The sequence below is a fragment of the Natator depressus genome, chromosome 17 (genome assembly GCF_965152275.1).
Source record: "Natator depressus isolate rNatDep1 chromosome 17, rNatDep2.hap1, whole genome shotgun sequence".
In the NCBI taxonomy this organism is placed as follows: Eukaryota; Metazoa; Chordata; order Testudines; family Cheloniidae; genus Natator; species Natator depressus.
The window spans coordinates 7,848,165-7,874,754 of NC_134250.1; the positions used below are offsets into that span (position 1 = coordinate 7,848,165).

Consider the following 26,590-nt stretch of genomic DNA (forward strand, 5'->3'; position numbering starts at 1 on the left):
ACAAGCCAACCTCTAAGTGATGGGAGTCAGGAAGAAACTTCCTCTCTAGGCAGATTATTCCACAGTTCTCTACTATGGGGTACTGATCCTGGTGGGAGATGGGATCCTGGACTAGATAGATCATTGGTGTGATGCATTATGGCAATTGCTAATGTTCCCACTCTGGATGTTGCATAATTCAGTACACCTGTTCACATCCCTGCCCAACTGACTCTTCACTCCTAGTCCTACTCTATCTTAAATGGTAATGTCCCCATTACCACAGCAGCTAGGAACCAAAGGTTTCAGAAAACAATGAGCACCCTGCCAGTGAAAATCACCATCCCTTAAGCTGTCCCAAGGCAAGCACCCCACTAACTGAGGCATTTCAAATCACTCGTCACTTTTGAAAGTCTCGGCCCAATTCTCAAGCCCCAGCCTAGCCTCCATTAACACCGGCCCCCCCAAACTCAAGTCCATAGCTAAGACCTCACTGCACATCACTGTTTACATTAACAAAACAGTCAAAACACCGAGAATCCCATTAGAAAAAGAGAAAAACCACAGAGATGCAAACTAATTATAAACAGGTCAGCTAAGGATTGGGAACATCAGGTGTGCACTGAAATGGAGTGCAGTTATAAAGGCTTGAGCCATGTATGCAATGCATTAAATTAGGAGTGCAAGGCTCTTCAGCCTTACTTCTATTAAAAGGGAAACAAATTGTAATTTACATGTTACTGCATTCCACCAGGACGACAGGCAGCATGTCATCTATCTCATTTGAAATTGCACCATGTTAGGCCAGTGACGAGGAAAGGAAGGTGGGGGGAGGGGAAGGAAGGGGAGGGAGGGAGGAAGGAAAAGTTTAAAAAAAAAAAAAAGAAAGAAATCTGCCTCAGCAAAAGTTTTCATTAAAATTTTAGACAAATGATCTCTGTGTCCTTCTCCCATGCTGCCTGGGGCTCCATGCTATTTCTATGCAAATAACAACCTCGTGGTTTATATCTTATTATTTCCACCGGAGCTGCAACGACATGACCCGAGACGTGTGCGAGGTAGACAGAGAAAGAGAGAGAGAGAGAGGGAGAGAGAAAGAGAGAGAGATGGAGTGGGTGCTCGCTGAAGTGTGAAAAAATATTGTCAGGAGTGAGCGGCAAGAACAAAAAAAAAATTGCAGGGATAACGTGTTTATTTCAGCCCTTCTCCCCATGTGAACTGGCACCTTTTAAAATTCATTGGGCATCAGGCGATCATGCACAATCCATCTGCTTTCACTTTATCATTTGCATTTCATGCCTCCTGGCTTTTGATGTGCTGATACTTTGATGCAGTCAGGAGATGCGCATTATCATTATTTCAATTTTCAGGGGGGTCAATGCGCTCAACACACACGCGCGCACACACACGGAATAAAATGTCATTTCCACCTCCCCACTGCCTGCTTATGCTCAATGGGGAAGACAAAAGGGGGTACAGAAAAGACATGGTCCTGGAACCCCCACACATAGCATCCTTCCCAATTTATACCATCGTATGAGTCTGGGCTGTAAATGAAGGCAGATTCATCATGATGCGGGAGGGGAGGGATAAAGAGAAGCTGTGGTAGAGTTTCCTTTTTCACATCTGGTAGGCAAAGAGGTTGATAGCATCCTTAATGAATCTGCACAAAATCTGGTGTCTTATGGAGATTTGACTCCATACTTAAAGAGCATTGACACGGACATAGCAAAGCAGCCAGCACATGATTAGATAACCTCCAGAACTGATCATTCCCTTCAGCTAAAAATGATAATGCATTTCAGCCCATTGTCTAAGTTACAGGCTGCAGCCTGCTTTTGGCAGCTAGACCTTTCCCTCTACACCCAACCCTTGGGGCTGGCTCTACCTAATTAAAACGAACAAGATCAGCAACAGATGAGGTAGTATGTTTTATTTTTCACGATTTTTTTTAAATGAAAAAGATCCCAGTGTTTTGTAGCAAGAATCAAATGAAACAACCTTCCAGACAAAAATGCTGCTTCTCTGGAAGCCAAGACACTTTCATGTCTGTGGGAATCTCCATATGCAGTTTATTACCCAAGAAGCAAAGTGAACATTTAAAGCCAGGAGAGGAAGACGACATTTTGAAAACTCTGTGTGTGTGTGTACACATATGAAAGTGCACGTAAGTAACTGTTATCACCTACAAAAACACTAGCATGTAAGTTAGTACTGTAAATTCCATCCCAAATCTCCAGGAATATGTGGCTGATAGTTGACAGCAAAAAGACGAAGAATTACTTGCATTTGACTACGTTAGAAAATTTTCACTCCCAGCTGTAATGCAAAGAAGCAGTGTCTTTTTAATCTAACTAGGTTCTTACGTTGGTGTCAGTAACCAATGTATGTGAACCCCTAAATTACGTAATCACTAGCTCTCCCGACTGGAGCAAGGGATGATGTAAATCTTTTATTGTAACTCTGATAAGGAAATGCTTTGTTTTTGCTCCAAAGGGCACTCCTCAATCCAGCCATCCCACATAAGTAGCATCAGTAAGTCTCACTTGCTTATCACCGAAAGCCAAAACTAAAACTGATACAAAGATCCTTCTAGAGTTTTATATAAGCAAAGATCAAAACAAACAGGATACTTCATGCCACAAAGTAGTTTCTCCACTGCTACAAGGGAAGATCCTGTTTAATCAGTCTTTGGCTAATGGGCGCACGGCCTATCAGCCAAAGGAAAATTCAAATGAATTCTCCCTCTGGAATTCAAGGGCAAACTGTTTCTCTCCTCTGCACATAAAAAGTGGGATACTGAGCATAAATCTGAAACAGCCACTGCTCTAGTTGTACAGTGATCTAAGAGAATTAGCCTTTGACTCTTAGTTCAAACCCTGTTTAAAATCTCAAGTGGAATGGGTTTGGTCATCTCAGTTTAAGCCCCAGCGGACATTTATCCATGTCCCACGTAGCTCACACACACAGCTGTCCCTGTTCAAGAAGTGCATGACTGGAACAGCAGAGATAGGAGAATCAGGATCATAGTTATCAGGGAGTCACACTACTCCAAATTCAGGTGTGAGTCTAGATTCCAAGCCTCCCAAAAGTCAGGAGTTTTCAGATACATGGTTTAGTTTCAGGTACAACTTTCCTATTGCCAGAGCTGGTGGGACCCACTGGAGTGGAGGAACAAAGGGAGACACTGAACTACCAAGTGTTCAGCTAACACGGTGATGGGTGCAGTATAAGAACCTAGATAGAATATAACAGATGATGAGGGCTAAGTGCATTAGCAGTGTCACCTGGGGAAGCTTGCACAGCACCTGCCTGCACCGAATGCTAGAACCAGGCAACATATGACACTTCAGTGAGCACCAAATTTGCTCATCTTTTTTAAAAGGATCTTAAAGCACCCCTCGCTCCTCCACTGGTGTGCCTGTGAAAGGGCTTACTCAAGCTGGAGTGTCCCAGAGGTGACAGGAACACAGCTTAATTCTCCGCAGAGCCCTCTTTATTCAGTGCAATTATCCAATGAGAGACTATTTTCCTTGTAGTGGCCATTATTTGCCAGACACGCCTTGAAACACTGAAACGCAGCTTGTGCTCAAGCATCCAAGCACGAAGCTGCACAATGGAGACACACACTCAGGCCTGCGCAATCCTCACATCCATGTAAACAAAGCCCTCGACGGGAGGAACAATGGCAGAGTGGCCAGGGCTCATACTGGGTTATGGGCTGGGAGTTGGGGGGTCATGATATTAATGGAGCTGGGACAGCAGGGAAGGACAATCATCTCTTGGGAAGAAACATGAGCCATTTCGTGCAGTAGAAGTGAATATGTTTCCTTGGAGCTTAAAGTTTTAAAAAAAGACACTAAAATAACTGAGATGCCCAACTGTCCCATCCCTTTAATAATAATCATTATTAACACAGCCCCTCCCACGTGAACATGCTAAAGCACTCCATCAATATTTACACAACACCCTGGGGAAGGGGATTAAGGGTGACTGGGACCCACACCTTCCAAAATGTCGCTCCTCCAAACTAAGAGAACCCTGGAAACATTCTACCTTCTGAAAAGGCCCTACTGACCCAACTGCCCATCCCAACTTCCTTTCCACACTCTCAAGAGTTTGAGCTACCCAGTAAGCAAGGCTGGCTAGCACAGCCCAGCATGTGATGTGATGATTCAACAATCACCACATCACATGTACAGGGTTCACCTGCTCCTCCATGACTGGGCCCTCTTGATCAAGGGACTCAGTCTCAGGACCTTCCCCTAAAGTACCTTGGGGGGGCGGGGGGGTGCCTAATGTATCAGTTATATAACATAGGCAACCTAGCTTGAGCCCACTGAAGTCAATAGAAGACTGAATACAAAGCCTTTCAAAATGGGTCAGTATCTCTCTGACCATCATAGTCACTGGTTACATTATGTCTGATTTTTTTATCCACTGAGTCATCCTTGAAATCACCATGGGTTTCAATTAAACAAAAAATTGCTCAAATGGACTAATTCTATGAACAGAAAAAAAGAAAAAACGGGAGAGGTCTGCAAACTTCCAACTATTACATTTCCTCAGCCCTATTGGGGGGGGACGCATTTTAAACACAGCTGTTCTGTTTCAACATTCTGTCCACTGTGCGCCCCCAGACAGCAGCCAAGAACAGACTCACAAGCAAGTCAGAGAGAGAGAAAACCTGCGCTAGAGCACACGCCAAACAGGAACTGCCATGGAGCAGAATGCTGTCTGGGGAAAACATGGACTGGATTCAGGCAGACAATGGCAACATTAGATTAGATTATGGTCTGGGGAGGACACATTCTCTCAGCGCAAATACAGCATCATTCCTATAAATCACATTCGATTTTATTTTCTTTAAGTGAATTTAGGTGCAAAATTCACAGTCCTGGAGATTGAACTCCTCTAGCCACAAAACAGGGGCAGTACAGGCAGCAGTAGTCCTGCATACTGCCCCATCGCTCAGCTCTGGACCGGAGGCACTGTCCATAGGATTGAGAAGGGAATTCAGTCTCCCTGATCCATACAGTCTGTGGCTTTTCTGCAGACAAGAAATGGGCCAAACCATGCCAATCGTAGAGGGCGTGGGTTGTGCAAGAAAAGGCTTGTCCCACAGAAGCACGCATTCATTTCGCACAGTCAACACCAAAGAGCATGATCAAAATTGAATTCTGATGCATGGAACTTACTTTGTTGAGGGCTCCAGCTCCAGTCAGGATGATATGGGAGTTCTCTACTTGGATAGTCCTCTGTCCTAACCGGACAAGATAGGCCCCAATTCCAATTGCCCGACACGTTACCTAAAAATACAAATCAAATTTGCATCATATCCTATTGTACCTCCAAAAATGCATCGACCCAAGCAGTCTGGTGCATTTACTTCAGGCCCCTGTGTATTCTGTGGCCACAGAATCTACCTCTTACTGCAGAACTGTGCTCCAGAACCTAAGCTTTCATTTCAAAATGAATGATGAATGTGTTTTATAAAACAAAATAAAATAAAATAAAGCAATAGCTTGTTAATTGAACAGACCACTAAGTCAAACTAGAGCTACTTCGCTTTTCAAATGCATTTAAAAACGTACTCTGAAATGCACCTCACGGTTTCAAAAAGAAAACATTTTAGCAGCCAGATCTTCCACTGCTGTTAATTGGTATAGCTCCACTAAATCCACGGGAATATGCCAATTTACATCAGCTGTTGGTCTGACCCTAGATGTACGTTCTGAACTCCACTGTCAAATTTTCAGCTGAAATAGGAGATGAAGTTGCAAGAAGAGAAAGCAGTTGGGGATTACCAGGTTGATGGTGATAATATCCTCATAGGCTAATGATGATTCTCCTGCAATCATCCCAGATCCTCGGAGGTTCTCCACTCCAAGTCCTTCTTCCTTCCCAATAATATCGGTTATCTTATACCTGAGGGGGAGACATACAGACTTTGAGACACAAGATCCAATGGATTTGCTAAACCAACTCAGTGCTAAGAATGGAAAATGACTAAATATCATTAAGGCTGCAAACAGCAGTGTGCAGAAACTGGCCAGGATTTATATACCAGCTCAACCCACTGCCTTGCGGAACACCAAGGAACAGGCCTACACACGGACAGCCAAAGCAGCACCATAGGGAAGAAATGCTGACTGAGCTACACAAGAGTGACCTCGCTGGGGGCAGGTGCTGCCTCCTGCTGAGAATAGACGTGTATGTGGGAAATTGAACCTTTTGGAAAGGACAGTTCTGCAGCTGCGCCCCATGCCATAGAATGAAAATGGGTTAAAAATTCACTTGAGTGGGTTCTCTTGTCACTACTAAGTGTTTCCAACTGAGAAGGCACTTCCCTTACTTAGACTGTAAACGCTTTGGGGGCAGGACCATCTTAGTGCTTTGTGTTTATACAGTGCCTAGCACATTGGGGCCCTGCTCCATGATAGGGGCTTCTAAGCACTAATGTAATACAAAAAATATTTGGTCTACTACATTTGATAAGGCATTTCAAGATATAACATTTTATCCTGTTCTAGTTCTACAATCCATATGTAATAATGGGGCAAAATGTGTTGTGAGATTGGGCGTTACAGGATGCCCTGGTGCCTAGAGAAGAGAAAACAGACAAGGAAGTGACAGGTATCCCTCATATATATCCAAAATGAAGCAGAATTAGACCCAACAGTTTACCTGGATTCTCCTTCGTCCTCCACATGCTCACAATGAACTGAGTTCAGGGCACTGACTTTCTTATAATCTTGAGGAGTTAGGTACAAGTATTTATAACCCTGTGGGGACAAATAATTAGTTTTACTCATTCTCATCAATGAATCCCTCCTGTGGCCCCACCCAAAAAAAGAAACCTTTCCAAGAGATGTATTTACCCAGAGGGGGTAATAATAGGGGGTTTTCAGCACCTGCAGTGTCAGCTGAGGTCAAGGATGCCCAGAACCTCTGAAAATCGGGCCTGAATTCATCCTTGGTGTAACTCTGCTAATTAGTGAGCCAGTGCCAAGGCTGACTTTGGGCCTAAATGTCTGGCAGAGCTTTAGCTCGCCTCTGTGAAGAGGGACTGGCTACTGTAAATATAAGACTAGCCTGTGGAACATCCCATAGTTCTGCTACTGCCTCCGAGATCGAGCACCTACTTACTTTATAAGGGTCATCGGGGTCTTCCCAGGCAACATGAAACATGTGACGAATCTCCTCAGCCAAACCAATCCTTGCTCCGCTGTTAGCAGCCACATAAATTCGTGGGATACCTTCCGTGCGAGCAAGTTCAGAAGCCCTCAGGAACAGCAGGTCCTCTTGGGGCCCAAAGGACCCTATTCGGTACGTAATGTCATTGCCAATGACTATGATATCACGGCCATCTGGGCACTCGGGGCTCTTGAGGGTAATTTTCCAAGCCACCATGCCAATCTGTGGTCACACAAGGGGGGGGGGCAAGTTTCAATATAAATATTCCAATACTAATAGATGGAAATCATGCATTGTATGTGAGGACCCACAAAGAACAGCACTGTGGACACGTGATCTCAATAAAGGTTCCCAATCTGCATTCTTCACTGAGAGTATTGCTGGAGTAAGGACTGCAAAACCAGTCCTCAACTTGCCACCACAGCCCCTGGAACACGTTTCCCCGTGTTGCTGCATTCTTCCCACCCAAGACATTCAATAGCATTGTTTCTCCCTTTACCATCTACTCTAGATAATCCATTCAGGGATTTACCATAGCTCCAAGACACATCCTACAAGATTCTTCTCTCTTCTCGCTGAGTTTATTCAGTGTCACAGAGGACAAGGGGTTAGTTGAAGCATTCTGTTTCAGTGCGGTTTGTTTACAGGAGTCCCTGCCATCTCTTCAGGGCCACCCAGTCAATCACATTTCAGAATGACTCCTGGCCTATAACACTCATCGGCTCCTTTCCATCTCTCGTTGCCCTTTGCTTTAATCCCTTTATTTCACAACTCTCTCTACTTTTGTTTTCCACCCTGATCCTGCATTTCTTTGTGGAAAGCAAGGGGACAGAGACAGACACCGGTGCAGCTCTTTCGCCTTCAGCCTGACTTTGCAAGCTCACCTGTATAAGTAATGTGTTTTTATTGAGTATTTTTTTCTTTTCTTTTCTTTTTTTTTTAAATCACCAGATGATCTCTCCTGGTCCTGCCTAATGGAGATGAGCAACTTCTGGAGCCTGCATCTCTCTCGCCTCTTAGCCTCTGTGTATAATCGCACTGGGGAGCTGGCCATCAAGGAGCGCCACTAACAGATGTAAATAGCAGCCTAGCCCTGAAAGCCACATGCTTCACCCAGGCTCGGCTGGCCAAGGATTGTAAGCTGAGTACACATTCCTCAAGCCAATTGCACATCCACTGCAATCAGTATCGGTGAAGCTCTCATTGCTGATACTTGGGATTCTGAGCATTATGAACTAGAAGGGGGGTGGGATGGGGGGGGGGGAAGAGAAGTAGCAGATAGATATGTGCTGTTTAATACAAATCAAAATGGGCACAATACACAGACAAGATCCAATCAACGTCTGTACTAAGATACACTGTAATAGTTTCATAAAAAAAAGAAAAAAAAGCCCGACAGAGCAATTAATCAAAGGATCATTGGAGAAAATGCAGGCAGCTATCCAAAACCATCAGAGCTATCTGACAGCTCCTTTCCCTTCTCCTCCCTTTCAATAGCTGGGATCGCAGGTGAACAGAAAGTTGGAGCTTTCTGTGCACCTTCCTATGGGCTCCATTTCATTCACTTATTTTAACTGATACGGCACTGGGGGCGGGAAGTGGGTAATTATGTTGTTGTTTCTGAATATTTGCTGATGTACAAGTAAGTTTCAGCATCAAACTGCAGAGTGTTTAGAGGTGAGAGATATGCATCAGTTGCAGAGACAGGAGCATAAACCCCAAAAGGTCAGCTGGATGTTTTGCTCAAATACCAATCTTGTTGCTAAATTAATGGAAAGCCTTAATGCTATACAACAAGTCGCTGCAGCTGCTGACCACCCCAAAGACCTCTGAGCCTCAGCAAAGACAACAAGGATCACATGGACAACTTACTAGGAGCCCAAAGGGCAAGCTTATTGATCGAAAATAAATCCAGGCAGCCATAGCATTTCCCTTTTCAATTTCAGCAGCAACCACCTCCACCCCCAAACCTTGCAACTTATCATCTTTGTCCTCCTGGCCTCACAATTACAGGGAGAGTGGTCATGGGCTGAATTTAAGTACCTCAGGATCTGGCACTTAGGATGGGCACACTTACTATAAATCATCATCATTATCAAAATGAGTAAGCACTGAGTTAAAGGCCTCAGGATTAGTCCGAAGATGCTGTGGGCTGCCCAAGAAGGCATCCCTCTCACAGGTAGTTTAATTTCAAAACACAAGTTTGGCCATAGATCAGTTCAATCCTCCATTATATTTCAGACAGAAAAAAAAAATCCTTATTTCCTAATTAACATGATAACTAAAAACTTGAAGTGGGCACTTCGCAAAAAGTTCTGAGGCCAGCCTCCATGCCACATAAGGCAGAAATCCCAGTTTTAACTCTGGGGAGATATCTGCCCAGACTCCATTTTGTTTTCTTTTCCTAAAAATGGCACACACATTGGATTGTAAACTTCTTCCAAGAGAAGACACATGAAACACTAATATTTTGCACAGATATCTACCCTCGTGTAACAAACCCCGGCTGCCCTGGCTACAACCAGACTAAGGTCATTAGCAGGGATGAAACCTGGAATCTTAAGCACCAACACACAAGCACAAAACCACGTAAGCTACAGGAGCAGCTCTGTTAGCTTTCAGTAAGACTAGGTCCTTAATCCTCCCTGTGGCCAGTCAAAAGAGGGAAACAGGATCACACACACTATGGCTCATAATGTGCTTTGCAAAGATAAGATATTACTATCCTCAGTTTACAGATGGGTAAGCTGAGGCCCAGAGGAATTAATTAATTGTCTTGCTCCTAGTCTCTCAGTGGTCCAATGTCAGAGCCAGCTTCCAACCAAGAGTCCTAACTGTCAAGTCCCATGCTGCCTCCCTGGATGTAAGATCAACTCAATGATTTCTGTATGTTAGAACAGACGCCTCCATACTCAAAATACTTCCTACCAATACAAAACAACTCAGAACAGAAGCACTGGATTTGCTTCCCAAACTGGGGTTCTGAATCTGTAATACCCATCCTTACCTCAAATTCTCTTTGCCCCATGGCTGTAGAGTATTAGAGTAGCGTTATATAACTAGGTCACAATGAATTTTCATATCCAAGTCACTATATATACTCTTGAAAATAGTTTTATAATGAAAAAAAGTCAGAAACAAACATATGCTATAAAAAAGCACAAATGTGCCACTATACTATTTCACGTCTCTTTTTGATTCCCCAACACATACGGTCATCAGTGTTAGTTGGCTAATAATAAAAAACACAGGGGATAGCCAAGGATTTTTTTTCTTTGAAAGGTTCATATGCTGTTTAAATTTATGGGTAGGAGGGGAGAGCTTTCTATTTTAGAGAAAAAAAATGTGGTTTTTAACTTAACGGCAGCACGCCAGAAAGGGAGAGTTCACAGGTTAATTAGGCAGGCTGAGCTAATCACCTAAGAGTGCTGTCAGAACAATTATGGGGTGATGGCGAGGGGTGGTGGTTTAAAAATAGGATCTTGAAAACAGCCACAGCAGTTTGGAAGTGCGTGTCTTGCCACACTTCGATCCCCAGCACACGCAGCACCAGGAAGAGGGAGAGAGAGAGAGAGAGCGCAGAGGGGGTGGGGGGGTTGAATAAAAACAAGAACCGTCTTATTTAACTGTTTTTATGTTGGTGAAATGATTTGTGCCACAGTATTTCCATAAGAAGTGGGGCCATTATTCTTCTGTAGAAACACATTTGGTTTGAAAAGTATCACTGGACAGAACGTGAAAATCAAACCAGATGAATTATTCACAGCCTCCGATCAGAAGTGATCATTATTTCTGGTGCTCCGAACTGTGATTAGGATGCAGTGCTTAGATGTCATTTGCTCCCTGAGTAACACCAGCAATGCAGAATACCATTACACATATATATTACATGCACACGTTTTCTATATATATAATTTTATACACACCCTCTCCCAGGAGATCTTGGCTTAATGTAACCGTTAGCAGGTAGTAAAAACGTGATATTAACTAATGTTCATTTTCATGATGCTAAAATGTCATTAGTTTGACACACAGTGTCAACACTAATCATGACCTAAAATTAACACCAAAATTGACTTCAACATTAATTGTGCTATCAAAGTGAACAGTAATACACACACTGATTCAGTTACAAATTGACTGCCAGTGGCAGTCAGAGCTGTTGACAACAGATACCAAAGGGAACGGGAAGAAACTAGGATTCCATTCTCTCACAGTAGCACAGCAGACACAAGAAGTGATGGGACACGGATGCAAATGGTAGGGACCCTGGGGGGAAGTTGCAAGACCCTTTCTACCATGTTCAGTAATTCCTCAAGAAAATGTAGTTGACACAAAATCTAATGTAAACTAGAACAGCTTGCTATTCATCAGCATTGGCGTTTATGAGCCATGGCAATCATGTTATTTCACTCTATTTCTCTCAGCACAAGGATGACGTTCGATCACATGAACTTTTTACCATGCTTAATTTTAATTTATTTGATTTTTAAATTCAGAAACCTGGACATGGCTCTCTGAAAATGTCCCTACCAGGGCTGAGAGTTTTTTTAAAAGTTTGCTGACAAATAACAGACAGCATTTCCCTCTTAGAGTCTTCATGGTTACACAAATCACATCTCATCTTCCGTTCTACTATATGCGTGTGTGTGTGCGCGCGCGCTTCATATGCACATCTATTCCTGCATGTACAGATGTGTATTTTACATATTCTATATTATATCATACAAAATCTATTTCCAAAACGGAAATTTAAAGATTTCCAAGTCAAGCTCTCAAAAGTTAAGAAATACCAGAATAAACGTTACCCATGCAATCTTTTCATTCTTCCTCCTCGTGCAGCTATATTGTGATGCGGTTCTTAATTACATCACCACATGTTTTATCTCCATGCAACCTCTGCCTCATTCCAGCCAGAACCAGTGTCTATTGACTCCAGTGGGTGCTGGAACAGGCCTTCAGTGCACAGGATGGATATTGAATGTGGCATGGTTGTCTGTTGTTTTTTCAACAACAAGACTGAAGGGGAAAATAACCCACAGAAATTGCACTGGGTGCAACCATGATCCCCTACATGGGTCAGCAACAGCATCTGCAACTTCTGGCCCACAGAACAGACTTCTACTGCTTGAGCTAAAAAATAAATGTCAGCAGTAATACGTCGGTCGGTCTTTCTTTCTTTCTTTCTAGAGAGAGAAAGGTTTGGTTTTTTTTATATACATATACATATGTATGTGTGGGAGATGAGGTTTAAGTATAAAACTTTGCAAAACTAACCTTACAGGAAGGGCAGCACAGAAAAACACATTTTTTTCTTCTGTATTTTTGAATAGCATTAAGCATTGCCCAGAGTAGAGCTTGACTGTATAAAATTATCTTAACCACTGGAAAAAGTCTGTTTTTTCAACACTGGTAACTCAAAAATGGCTGAATTGATTTTCTTACAAACTTCCAAAAATTAATTTCCTGGTTAAGACCAAACATGAGAAGTTCCAGCTCAAAAATACATTTTGGTAGGTTATAACCATCTGAAAATTGATGTTTAGAATGCAAAGCTTTCAACCCTTAAACTATTAGCACTGCTCTCTCTCACACACACACCCACCCACCCACACACCCCTTTTATAAAAGGAAGGTTACAGAAGTTACTATTGTCTATGATGCTGTGTGTGAGAAATAGCATGCTGAAGTAATTGACCAGCATGGAGGATTAACCGACCGTGGCAATCTGAGTTATGAGGCCTCTCCTTTTAACAATATGAACTGCCGTTGAAAGGTGCAGTTTTGTGCTCAAAATCCCAAATTCCAGTGTCATCTGCATGTGTCCCACCATTCATTATAATCCTAACATGGACTTTAAAAAGACCCACTAAATAGGTCTACTCTTCACACCCGTTATTAATTTACAGACACACTAGATGTTCCAGGCATATAAAAAGGGAAAGGAAAAAAAAAAAAAAAAAAAAAGATTTGCCTTCACCAACGCTCAGGAACCCACATCAGGAAGTTTGTTCTTTTAAATTCATGTGTCCTACTCCACATTTCGAGGCACTTTCATCTCTCAGTAAAATGGCATCTACAGTTCTGAACAAAAAAAATCTGTTCCATTCTGGTCCTTACGCTATTAGCGCCAGGTATCCAAGCGCTGATGAGGCCTAAGGTATTCTGCGACAGGAGGCTCACCTAATGAAACTGAACTAGACTTGTTTCCAATGAGTACAGCAGAAAGAGTTGCCCGGGTTCCCTGTCTACAACCTCCAAGAGCCTTTATAGAGGGTTTGTTCCCAAATCTTATCAAGGGGAGGAGTTCTGAAACACACAGAATTGCAGCGATTGTCATAAAACAAATGGGGGTGGGGAGCAGAGGGTGAATGTAAACACACACAGACAAACTTATTCCATTCCCCTTCCAGCCCTGCGCTATTTTACAGACCTTGTAATCATGCAACCCAACACATTCTTTCATGTTTACTATACGTGTTCAAGCTCTGAGGTTTTAATACCCTAAACCCTGTCATAAGAAAGGGTAATGCACGGCAACAAAATAGAATCCACAGAGCATAAAAACAGTTTAACCGTTAAGCCTTCCCTGCATGAAATTCATTAGCTATCCCTCTGTTGCACCAAACACCACATGGTGCTGCTGCACAGGGGTTCCTCTAGCCCTTTACTTAGTTCTGTCCTGTAACACACCTGGCCAAACCTTCCCACATGCAATGGAAAGGATGCTGGCAAATGCTTCACAAAATTAGAGATTTCAATTAGAGACTGTGTCTCAAGCTCAGGTTACTGTGAAGGAAAAACTGTGACATCTAGTGTCAAGAAGGAAAAATGACATTGTCTTCCCATGTACATTTCCTTGTGATCTAGCTGGAGAACTGGGGGTGGGGCAGCGCCAGGGGTGTCCCAGTTAGATCCATTATCTCCTTGTCTTGGAGGGCCAAATTCACTGCTGTCATAAGGGGCACAACTCCACTGACTGAGGGCGGTGGTGAATTTGGGTAAAAGTTTATAAAATGCTTTAGTGAAACAGAAGCATGCCCCTGTTTAAAAATGAGCAGTGAAATCTCTTAACAGCATGAAGAGTGACCTGATGGCCCACAAAAACAATCACCTTTTTAATGGTGGGATTTCATATAATTCTTTGGATAGTTTGAGAACTGCTGATCTAAGGTAAGGGGAAGGCCTCCCCAGGGAGGTGTGGGAATTGGGGAAGGGGGCGAGAGAGCTGTGCGCTTTTTTTTTGGGGGGGGGGGGCGGGGAGCTCTGGCTGTCAGCCCCGGGTGGCTGGGGCGCATGCAGAAGGGCCATGCACACCTGGGAGGCGGACAGCCAGAGCCCTGCCACTCCGGGGTTGACAGCCAGAGCCCCGCCATCCAGGCTAGGGCTCTCTTTCCCCTGTCCTCAAATCTCTCTCTGTGAGGCAGCCAAGGCTTGAACATCTCCTTCTCCCCCCTCTCCCCCACTTGGAGGCGGCGTGGCTCCGGCTGTCAGCTCCGGTCTTTAGACTCAATATAGGACTCCCTGATGAGACTGGAAGGAGGTGATTGATATAACTCCCCAGTTAAGACTATCAACTCTAAACTATAGGCCAGACTTTCAGAAGAGCTACCCAATGAAACAGATACATTTTTAAATGTTCTCTCAATGGAAGCTGCTGGATCCTTTCAAAAATCCTGTAGAAAATCTCCCTGTGCTAACACACCATTGTCTGGCACTGGTAGGGTCATCCACCTTCTAACAGGACAACATACTTATCGAACCATATTAGAGATTCGTGTTACAACCTCAGCCGTGGCAGTTAAACTTCTAGGGTAGACAGTCTGTAAGAGAGCAATGGTCAGCCATTCACCTACATATAAACATGCAAAGTTCTCCATAAAACCACATCAATCTGTATTCCAAGCGTGCACGGTTCGGAGCACCTCCAGCCCCCGCTGCTGCCAAAGGGACCCCCCCCCCCAACACCCTCTGCAGAAACTCTTCAGCACCTTGCTGGACTGAACTTTGAATAGTCAAGACTTTTTTTTTTTTTTTTTTTTTTTTTTTTTAAGATACAAACTAGCAGAAGTTAGTTTAAAAAAAACTTGTGGTGGAATGTAACAAACTTATCAACTGTCTGAACTTAAAACCTTCACAAACTGAGAGATTTTTGTTTGTAAATTTTTGCAATGCAACATTTGTCTTTTCAATTATGCAATGTTTTTATTTAAACTTACAAATTTCAGTGCTATGTGTCTATCCATGTTAGGGCCTGATTCTGAGGCATCCTGAGCATCCACCTAACTGGCACTTAGTTTTTGACATGTTCCCATTTGTGACTTTCGTCCCATGGACTGTCACAGTCTTAGCTCCAACTTGCCAGGCAATATGATGGAATTATTGCTGGCTGCTATGACTTTATTCTCCATGTGCTAGACCTTCTTCGGCTCTCCTACATACACATTTTCTGCCACTAACAAACCTGTATTAGCAAATTAGCTCCAAAAGAGTTTTGAATTTTATGCTGTTGTGAATTTAGTGCCAGTCTATTTAAATCCTGGGAGGGTGGGTGGAGCCTAGCAGAGCAAAAGGCACACACCTCTCAGGTTTAGGAGGGGCCACAGAACCCTGAACTTAACTGATTATTGGGGACAAAAATGAACAAATAGAGATGGGGGTGCAGGTCACAGGGTCAAAATGAGGAATCCAGAGAAAGGGACACTGAGAAGAAAACTCTGGACAAAGTCCACTTCTCCAAGAAGTCATTCAAAGAGTCAGTGGACACCACTCAGAACTTTGTCTGGATGTCTGAATGGAAAAATGACTTCAGAAAGGCACCACTGTCTTGAAAGCCCCGGAGATTAACAGTTTCTGTGTAGCCAGAGAACAGGTACAGCCCGGCCAGCAGCAATGCAATCTCCCCCACGCTACCCTACACCAAGACATCTCATCCCCAGGCCAGCAGGAACAACTCTAGGAATGAGTGCTGAGCTCCATCTCATAGTCCACTAAGTCCCTGACCTTTTTGTTGAGTCTGCCAGCAAGGGAGAGAGTTACTGTCAAATGTGGTGGAGATTTTTGTGATGTGGTTATCTATCCACTGAGATCTGGACTGAGACCACCAAACATCTCCCAAACCAGCTATCCAATGGTTGTGACTTTCAGTCATTGCCAACATGGCTTGGTTGCAAACTGACTAACTCGAGAAGAAAGACTCTTTCCCATCACCAATCACGCAGAACCAAATACAGCTGTTTTGTACAGCTGTGGGGCTGAGGAAAATTTACCTTCACAGCATTATTTAGACATTTTCTGGGGTTCGAGAAGGAAAACAAAAATTGAAATTTATGTCAGGCCCTAATAGTACTCCTCATCCTCCCTCCACTTTTACTCATTTCAACCAACTTTTAAATTCAACTCAGACTTTGCCCCCAAATTAACAGAAGGGAAAAAAAGCATCCGCCTTCACCATGATAGCATATCACCTTGCTTCAATGACATCCTCTGCTTGCGTGGCATGGCAATGTAACACCTAGCACTGATACAGTAATCACAGCGTCTAAGGTTTGTGATTTTTTTTTTGTTTTTACAAATTAACTAATTAATCCTCACAACACCCTGAACTATGGCAGTACTATCCTATTTTACCAGCGAAGAAAGTGAGACCCAGACGATAAGGGCCCAATGACAAGGACCTAAGAGGTTTAACTTCCACACGGTGCTCACTCCTTTAGCCACATTGCCTTCCAGTCACGATTCACTATGCAACAAGTCTTATCAACTTTATCATTTTAAAGGAGAGTGCGTTTACGTTAATGTATCCTCTCACATGCGTTCAGACAAGTTTGGAGAACAAAAGAAATGTATTTGGTGAAAAGATGGCTAATTCTCAAATGTGTCTGAAACAAGGAGCAGAACCAGTTAAAAATGTTGTATTTTCCTCTCTTCTGTGTCTCCTGGACAATGCCTACCTAAAACCAGAACTACAAGCTTCTCCCACAAAGGTGGGTGACAGCAAGGACCCTTTGTTCCTGGTAGGTAACAGTCTGAATAATTTCTGTGCAGCATCCGTGGGACTCCTCTTATTTGTGAGAAAAGCAGCATGGATTTATTTACTGCCTCTCCTTTTTAAACACGCCTGTCAGCTTGGTTTTATCCAGGTTGCCTTTTCCATTCCAGAGATGAAGCTGAAGAATCAAACCTCAACTGTCCCTCCTCCCCTCCCACTTGCCATCTTCCTGGGTGTGAGGAGCTTGAGTGCAGGCTTGTGACAAATCTGTTTCCTCAGCTAAAACAAATTAAACCGTAAAAGCCTAAAGTCAGCTCTCCCTGATACAGTGAATGCAGCACAGAGGAATGCATCTGTTCGACAGCTCGTCATCACTTGAGGGTCACCTGTCCTTCAGACTTTTGACTGCTGAAACCCCTTCCTTAGATTGGCCACTTCTCCAGTGAAGGTGCCCTATTGCGTCCCCTTGGCTGCTAGTAACAGAATAAGATACCAACACCTCAAACCTCATTTTCACTGTACATTGTCCTACTGTAACTAATCTGTTAGAGAACTGGCTTGGCTGACATAGTTTACAAGCTGCCCAGAGCATTAGCCACAAACCTCTCTGGGAAAGGAGAGAAATGGAGTCTTCAGTCTCTCTCTCTCTCTCTCTCTCTCTCTCTCTCTCTCTGCTTCAACTGAGACAGAGAGCATGCACCGGAAGATTCTGGACTGAGCTACTCCCTCGTGCAATCTCAATGGAGTCATTGAGACACGTCTCAGAATGTGGCCACATACTTCCATTCTCAATCATCTTCAAAGCATCTGGACAGCAAAAGGTGGGGACAAACACCCCAAATACCATCTCCGGGTTGTTTGAATTCTTGCCTTATTTTCAAACAACTCATAGTTGTATAGTGTAAAAGCATCATACAGACGAGTTTTAACCAGGGCATTATTTGTATAGCCACCGCAGGACTCTTTGTGCTGCTATGTCACTTGCTTCCACACAAGGCACAACTAAGTCTTTCAAGGGTTAAAAAAACTACTAATTTTTTTTTGGTCTTTGGGTACAGAATCTCGTATAATAAGACTATTTGTATTCATACTGGCAGAGTAAACACTACATGTTCATGCCCAGGCAGCTCTATGCTTGTAATTTCAGCAAGAACAGAGCTCTGTCCCTCAGGGACTTCGCTATTCCCCCAGTCTCCACCCATTCAAACACAGAACGAGAGCAGAGAGAAATGCAGACAGAAAGAGAAAGATCATGGCAAGAGGCTCCGCACAGCACTGTGGCCGTGGACTTCTGGGCAAAAAGAAAAAAAAAACAAAACACAAAATTAACCAAAAAAAAAAAAAAAAAAAAATCTCATTTGGGGTTTTAATTACATTAGTGAAACCAGTCTTCCTATATGCCCAGCAGCAGCGGAAAAAACCTCCTTACGTCTCCATTTATTGACTGGGTTTGACTCGAAAATTCAGATTCAAAGCCTTTTCCTGACAAAGGGCTTATAAAGAGAGATGCAGTAAACACTGCTGCAAACCTCTGTTGAACTTCTTTGTTTCCTTGTTGGAATAACCTACTATCTCCTCCCAATGGTTTTGATATAGGAACGAGACTCTTGCCAGTCTTAAGTTTACACATCTGGTTAAAGGGATACTGTTAGTTTAACAATCATATAAAAAAATGAATGCAACTACCATCTTAGATTGTTTAAAATTAAATAACTGAAGAGATATATTTACTTTTCGCACTTCACTTAATTTGGACAATGAAAATGAACGGGTCAGTTTCACGTTTGTACTAGTTAATTGCACTTTCCGGTTAGCGCAACCCTGCAATCTCTGGGTTGCAAAAGTCACCACCAGCAGCAGGTGACGAGCAGAGTCTTGACTTCCAACATCTCAGCACAGACTTGACCTAGGAGTAACTCCATTAGGCTAGTAGCAGTAGTACACTCCTGTTCTCTAGAGGACCAGTCACTAGAGGGCACTGTTGCACACACTTGGCCAGTTTATTACCCAAACACTGCAGGGGAATGTTTAAATAGAAGATATATAAAATTAGTTCTCTCTCTCTCTCTTTTTTTTTTTTTTTTTTTTAAGTGAACAGAAACATATCTATTTAGCTTTGTACAAAAAATTTTAAAATATAAACTCTAGCTACCAGAAATACTTGAACTGTGCCCCTTTTGATTATGAAGGGAAAAATATAGCATTAGCACAAATTTGAAACTAAACCATAATTTCCTATGGAGGTTAAAGTTCCGATTGTATGGAAGGTATTCATCGTCAATGAGAGAAAAAAAATCTCATTTTCAAGAGAAAGATTTCCCCCCTGAAAGAAGCACAAGTAGCTTTTGAGCCTGGATTGGTACATTTTCAAATCCAGTCTATAACCACAATGTATTCCTGATGAGAAGTTGGGGGGGGGGGTAGTTTTAGAAAGTAACTTGCCTCATTTCCTCCTGGCAGCCTGTTCATATGCACCAACTGACCTTGATCATCCAATACTAGTTCAGTATACGTTAGCATATCAGAAGGCAACGGCAGTGTTGGCAGCAATGCATATTCACTCATAGAATCCCAGAGTTTAATCAGAGACTGTAAGGATGAAGAGAGATGTTTTTGTTAAGACTGACTCTAATCACTGTGGTGGCTGATGTCCACACTACCCTCCTGTCAGCGATGTGCAGGAACTCTAGCTACGTGGCTTTCTTGTCAACTTCATGGCTCCAGCATGGAGTTTCATGGCTCCAGCTGCTAGGCTCCCTGGATGAGAAACCAGGGCAACCTTTGCTGGTACAAAACTCTAGAAACACACCCATGAGACCTGCCAAGGAAGATTTACCTGCCGGAACATCTCAGGGATGTCATAGATATACGTCGTCCCTAAAGACTGTGCCTGGAATCTCTTGGACTGGAGCAGGTCTTTTGTCACATATGGGGTGTTGATCAGCATGCCATGAAGTGGTCCCTGTTTATCGCCGTATGCCTGGAACATAATCTGCAGCAGAAAACATGACCAGCGTAAAGAAAGGCAACCAGAGATCCAACAACCAGATCAGCTCAGGGGAGATGTCCCCATCAGAATCCATACTTTATTAAATACACTTCAACAGGATATGCTAGTTTGAATGGACTTGCTTGTGTTCCCTCAAAAGATGGCAATGCCCACACATCTCACAGTGACCTGTTCCAACACCCATTACCACCCTATTCAGGCAGGGCTGGGCCTTTACTGTACAACTCCATACATCACTGACTTATTACAACAATATCACACTGGTAGGAAAGAGTACATGGCCATAAATCGGCATGCAGAGAAGACTGACCATCCATAACTTTGGTGATTTCGCATTCACCAGCATCTCCTTTGACAGCGTGACTCTGTGGACTGAGTATGAGAATATCCCATGACAGCAGTGAGAGAATTGCTATTATTTATGTCGCTGAATAGCATAAATACAGTACAGTGTAAGTACAGTAGCTAAACACCATTCATATCTCTGCTGATTGATCGTGGAAGCTAGTTCAAGACTTGCCATATGTCATTTGGCTTGAAGTTTTGATATTACACGTTTAAAATATTCTCCCAGAGCAGTGACATGAGTTTTCAGCTGCCATACTTCATGGTGCTTTACAGTCCACTCAGTCAGAACTCACTTAAATAGGGAGGGCCCACTATGATGGGGCATCACCAAAGGAATTGATCCATTGGAAATCCCAAATGAAAATCCATTTCAACTAATGATATTGAGCTGCAAGGAGTGCTGCTTAACTGGGATAACATTAGACTAAGCCCTGCTTAATAGGGACGCATTTGGCTGAAGCCAAATGATTAAGCTGTTCTTAACAGAATTATCATAAAATTTGATGTTCCAAGCTCCAGTTCCTTTATACAGATGTTGCTGGATAAAGATTAAAAGAAGAATGAGGGGGGGGAGAGAGTTTTGAAACAGAGATGGAATTCAGTAAATAGTATTCATTTTTGTGGTTTTTGTCAATATAATATTTTACATCATTCTGAAGTCTTTACGGGTTGTTTTGTCTTTTAAAAATAGCTTCTTTGGCAGGAGAGCTATTTAATCAGGAAAACAAGTGCCACCGTTGTGCAGTAATCAAGAGGCTTTTACTGTATTTGGGGCTCAATCCGACTCCCACTGGAGTCAGTGAGAGGCTTTTAGTTGATTCACGGGGAGTTGGATTGGGCCATTCAGCAAGTAGTGTTTCTAGCGGGTAGAGCACAGGACTGGGAAACAGGAGACCTGGTTCCATTCCTGACTTCACCAGAGAAGCCAAAGGTAAATTATCCATCTAGGTTTCCACACTACTACAGTCATCATAGTATCCAAGCACCAGGTGCACTTGCTTGTACAGAGCAATGGATCCTGAACTCTTCTAACAAACCTCTCAGGATGCCAAAGCCACTAATGCTATAATAAAACAGGGAAACTTGTTTGGGTGTGATCTTGGCTTAAACCAGAGTTCCTACTTGGGCTGAAAAAGGGGAGCCAGGGATTCACTATCTAAGTTTAACCTCTTTAGAACCATAAAAGGGCGAAATCTAAAAGAATTCTGTTCGATAAAGATTAAAAAAAAAGTTAAGAACAAACATTTACCAAAAACATTAACATCTCCGGATGCCATCTTAGTTTTACAGGAACAGATCTGCCTTAAATTTATTGTGAAAGTTAATTAAAACCATCCCTTGTCCCTAGAATGTTTTGACTGAAACATTTAAATTTACTCTGAAAAAAACCATCAAATATTGTGAAAATTACAAAAAGATTCTCCTCCCTTCCCCCCAACGTAACATTTTAAAAAAGAAAATCCATGCCTTATGGGGATATTTTTCTGACCATCTCACCAGAAACAGAATGCAAAAGCAAATGTCACATTGGCAAATGGCTAACAAAACTTAAATTTTTAGCTGAGCCACTGCAGATTAACAGAATGTCCTTTTCTTTTCCCTGATCCATTCAAAAACATGTGGACATTAGCTATACTAGGATCTCTAGACCAGGAGAGACTGCATGGCCAAGCAGCTTGCAGGAAAGATTTAGAAAAAGGAAAAATGGTGACTCAGCACATTGTATTCGACACAAACACTGTCCAAAGGATTTATTCTGTTGCTACTACTACATGGCAGAGATGTTACTGCAGTCAGAATATAAACTTATTTCTATATTTTAATATTTTTCATTTCCAAGATCCACATTTTAATAAATAGTTAAGTGCCTTAGTAGAATACGAGTAAGCCATACACAAACAAAGATTAGTACATACACAACCCTCATGTTAAAGTCCTATCCAGTTTAATAAATATGACTACAGTAAGGTTCTCCAGAAATTTCACATGGGCCCCTAGGAGTTATTCATTGTTCCTACAGAAGAGAACGAGATCCTTTCTATGGATTTCTTGAACCATCCTGCATAAGCATATAGCAGGGATATAATTTTCTATTAAATTCTACAGGATAGTTCCAATAGTGTATACAAAGATGATATTTTCTAATTCCAAAGGACTTTTCCATAAGGGAAAAGAGGTGTTTACATGAACAAAGCAAGTTGTATGCAAATGGCTAGACTACATACCTCCGCATGACACAGTTATGTGTTTTACACACTCATGTGCCTATTTGATGAGTCATTACAAAGTTACATTACCTCTCTCTAGAATCACAATTCTTTATTTACTGAAACAATAATAAATCACTTAGGTATTTGGATCAGGCTTACAAATCAACAAACAAAAACCCTCCCAAAGACCACATTCTGTAGTGTTCGCTTCCAGGCCTGCATGGAGCTGTACCTGTGCTGTCCTGGAGTCCGTCACCTCCTTGTACAAGCTGATGTCCAAGTAATAGCCAGATTCGTTAGTCAGGAAGAGACGGATGGGAATTGCCTTTCCAGTTGGAGTCAAGCGAATGTTAATTTTCAGCTCTGCTTGGAGGACGCGGAGCTTCCAAAGGCGGCTTCCATAGCGCATCACCATGCTCCGCACAGACTCTTCAATCTTAGTACACAGAGAACAGTGAGTTTGCACTGCCATTCTGCTGTGGATATATCCACCCCTTTATTATTCCTCCTTACTACGCTGGACCCTACCCACACATGGGGAATGGCTCATTTCCCTGAGGCCAGCATTCAGAATTTCAGGATAACCTAAGTGTGGGCTAATAAGGCTTCCTGCCCACCTCTTCAATTGCCACCACTTTCCTTTCTTTCCTCTCCCCTCCATTCATACTCTATACTGCAGGAGCAGCGAGAATGCAGTACAGACCTTGCACCCGCTGATAGCTCCTTCTGAGGCTGGAATGATGCTTCCACTCAGCAAGAGCACTCGAGTCCCTAAGCAGGTGGTGAGCGTCATTTTACCATGCTTCCAGTCTCCCTCCGGATCAAAACGAGAGACACCACAGTTTGGGAATCCCTGGCCACGTACCACTGGTGACACAGGAGCTTGATGTTTCACCAACTCACTTTACAACCGTGTTTTAAAAATATATAAACCAATAAAATTTGGGAACGGCAGAGAGCCTAAAGGTTAGTCTTTTACGCACTAGCAGTGTCACACCTCCAGCCACCACAGTACCACAGTGCAGTGGGCCCACTGCGCCCCCGCAATTGAATTTTCTTCTCTCACCTACTGCAAACATTTCTCACAGCTAAGAATTATGAGATGCACCAAAGCACCCAGAGTGGTAAACAGTTAAGTCGCATTTATATGCACAATAACCATGTTTCATGCACGTACAGTACAGTGCCTTAAATCAACAAAGCAATTACCACTCTGAGCTTGTTCCTGGGCTGTTTTATTAAACTTTATAATGTATTCCTGTTGGTAAATAGCATATTAAAGTAAGGCAATTTGTAAGCAGTTTCTAATATTCTCTCCAAAATCCTCTTTTCCAAGGCTGTTCGGGGGCAGTCAGTGCTGCAAACCCACGGGCTGATTAGGAGACTACTGAACATTTCCGTTCCTGCTGAAGTCCCTGGGCACCGTGATGTTCAGCACCTCTGAAAATGAGACCTGTAGTGCCTCTGGGAAACTAGGGCAAGTGCCTATGACCACTTTAATTAAAGGGCTTGTAAACCTGTCCCCGCCATCTAGGCCAATCAATGCCATTATTCCCCTAAGTGTTATTCAATCTCATATTCCTTGGGAGCGATATTCACTATTGGCTCTTCCCAGAGCCAAAAACATATTCCACAGAGTCTCAATTTTTACATGGCTTCCAACAGAAAAGAAAAATTACTCCAGAATATTAGAATACCTAATATGACCCCCCACATACACCATTACCACTTCCAGTGTAGAATACGGATTTCCTCTGCTTTCCCTACGAAACAGCAGGTGGAATTTGTATATTACACAATCTTTGATGGCTGGTACTCTAACTTAAGACCTACAGAACACTCCATTCCAGTGAGATTCATCCAAGGAGTAACAAGCAGCTGAGAAGTGGAGGACATGTACCTTAGATGGATCCATGATGACAGTAGGCACAAAGTTTAAGAAGATGTGGTTGCAGTCAGTGCGCACATTGGTGTTATTAAAGGCCACCTCCAGCTCATCCATGGCTTCCAAAAGCAAGCGTTCCCCTTCATTCTGCAGATACTCAAAGGAGGCCTCCTACAGGAGATTGCCAAAAGGTTATTTACTTTCCGCTAGCCTTCCCTCAGCCCCAAACACAGGTTCATTAGGCTGCAAAAGACCATAGCAGAATCCGACACAGAAAAAAGGTGAAATCCATTTCAGTGAGCTGTACAATTCTCCAGCATACCTGAGTCTTCCTTCCGAAGACATTGATGATGGTGCCTGGTTCAGATATCTGGTCAAACTGTGCTCTCCGTTACATCAGCATAGATCTGGAATAACTCCAGTGGAGTTACTATGGATTTGACACTCCACCTAAAGTCTGAACCTGGACACTTGAAATGTTAGGTGCTATCAGACATGAGCCAGAAGCTGTAATATGCCACCCAGTAGAAGGCAGTGAGTTTAGATTTTACACACACACGAACTTCTGACATATTTTTCACATACAACCTTGGAAATAGACCTCCCACACCAGGAAACCCACCTTGGTAACCAGGTCTGAATGCCTTATAATAGCCCTCACGAAGAACCTGTAGTCTGTCACCTCAGTGCCCACTTCAACTTTAGCTGCTCCCAGGTACAGGTGCATTTTGTGGTTGGCACATGGAATGGCGGTGAGATCAAAGTTTCGCATTCGGTTCAGCTCTAACTGGAAAGCCAGAGCTGGCTCCAGATGACGGTAGATCCTATCTTCTTCAAACTGGAAAGAGAAGAGCACAAAGGGAATAAAAAGGGAAAAGTCAGGTAAGAAGCTGGATCTGGTAAGATGGAGAGAACTGTATAAAAATCTACTGACCTGAGACACTAGTGATGGCTAGCGTTGCCAGCCATAATAGCAGGGTCCCGTGTATTCTGTTATTCTACAGTGATAGAATTTACAACAGATTCTATCCCTAACTGCAAAATTGTATTCCAGACTCAGTTTTTGTTGTTGTTGGGGTTGGAGTTTTTTTTGTTTGTTTGTTTTTTTTGGGGGGGGGGGGGGGAAGAGGAGGGAGACTGACCCAGGGGATGTTTGTTTGTTTTGTTTTTCATTAAAAAAAAAAGTTTCTAGCCCTCAGGATTGCAAAGCAAATCTTGAAATGAGTGTAACTGATGCAGCAGTGTCTTCCTGAGTCTGCAGACGGCTTGAAACAACAATTCTTGTGGGTGTGAACTGCCCCATTCATTTCAATGATCCAATTCTGAAACCTCAAGTGTCAACATGGTGAACTGTTTCACTCCTGATCATTTTAGCAGAAACATTCAACTAATATTGATATCCCACAATCGCAAACTGCCTCCCATCTTCAGAGATGCCAAATGCTCCAGCCGACCCTACCTAGCTGTGCAAACCTCCAGCATCAACCCTTTGTTACCACCACAAACATCTTGGGCATGTCGAAAACGGAAAATTTGAGGATAGTGTAAAATAAATAAAGGTCAATACAGAAATAAATAACAAAGGGTACACCGCACTGTTCCTATTATGATTTTTCATATTTAATTAATTAGAAAAGCTAAAAATTCAATGACGCTGCCACACAATTTTAGGTCTGATGCACCAGAGTCATTAGTGTTAAGAGGTGCGCATTGAAACTGTCTGCACGTTGAGAGTAGAACAAAAACCAAAGCACAGCAGTTCTCATGCTTTCCACTTTGGGTAAGATGCCTTCTTTTTGGAAAAGGGGAAGATCCCTCTATCGACAACATTCCCAAGTTGCCGCCTTCCCTGAAGCACACTCTGTTTCTACAGAACAAGCACTGCCTTGGACTAGACAGCCTTGGACTAGACAGCATGTCATGGAATGTGCAGGCAGGTCAATCAGTGGGATGACATGAAATGTATCAGT

At 42.9% G+C, this 26,590-nt stretch overlaps 1 protein-coding gene across 2 annotated transcripts in view; it reads right to left on the minus strand.

Moving 5' to 3' along the window:
- The window catches only part of ACACA (acetyl-CoA carboxylase alpha), a 185,559-nt gene that overhangs the window by 70,008 nt on the left and 88,961 nt on the right, over positions 1-26,590 (minus strand). For both annotated transcript variants that reach the window (XM_074974614.1, XM_074974613.1), the window contains 9 exons: positions 25,243-25,458; positions 24,636-24,791; positions 22,968-23,171; positions 20,004-20,159; positions 19,610-19,756; positions 7,129-7,398; positions 6,667-6,764; positions 5,787-5,907; positions 5,178-5,288 (listed from right to left, as the gene is read on the minus strand). In XM_074974614.1, coding sequence (XP_074830715.1) covers positions 5,178-5,288; positions 5,787-5,907; positions 6,667-6,764; positions 7,129-7,398; positions 19,610-19,756; positions 20,004-20,159; positions 22,968-23,171; positions 24,636-24,791; positions 25,243-25,458 — 1,479 coding nt within the window. The remainder of the gene's footprint in view (positions 1-5,177; positions 5,289-5,786; positions 5,908-6,666; positions 6,765-7,128; positions 7,399-19,609; positions 19,757-20,003; positions 20,160-22,967; positions 23,172-24,635; positions 24,792-25,242; positions 25,459-26,590) is intronic.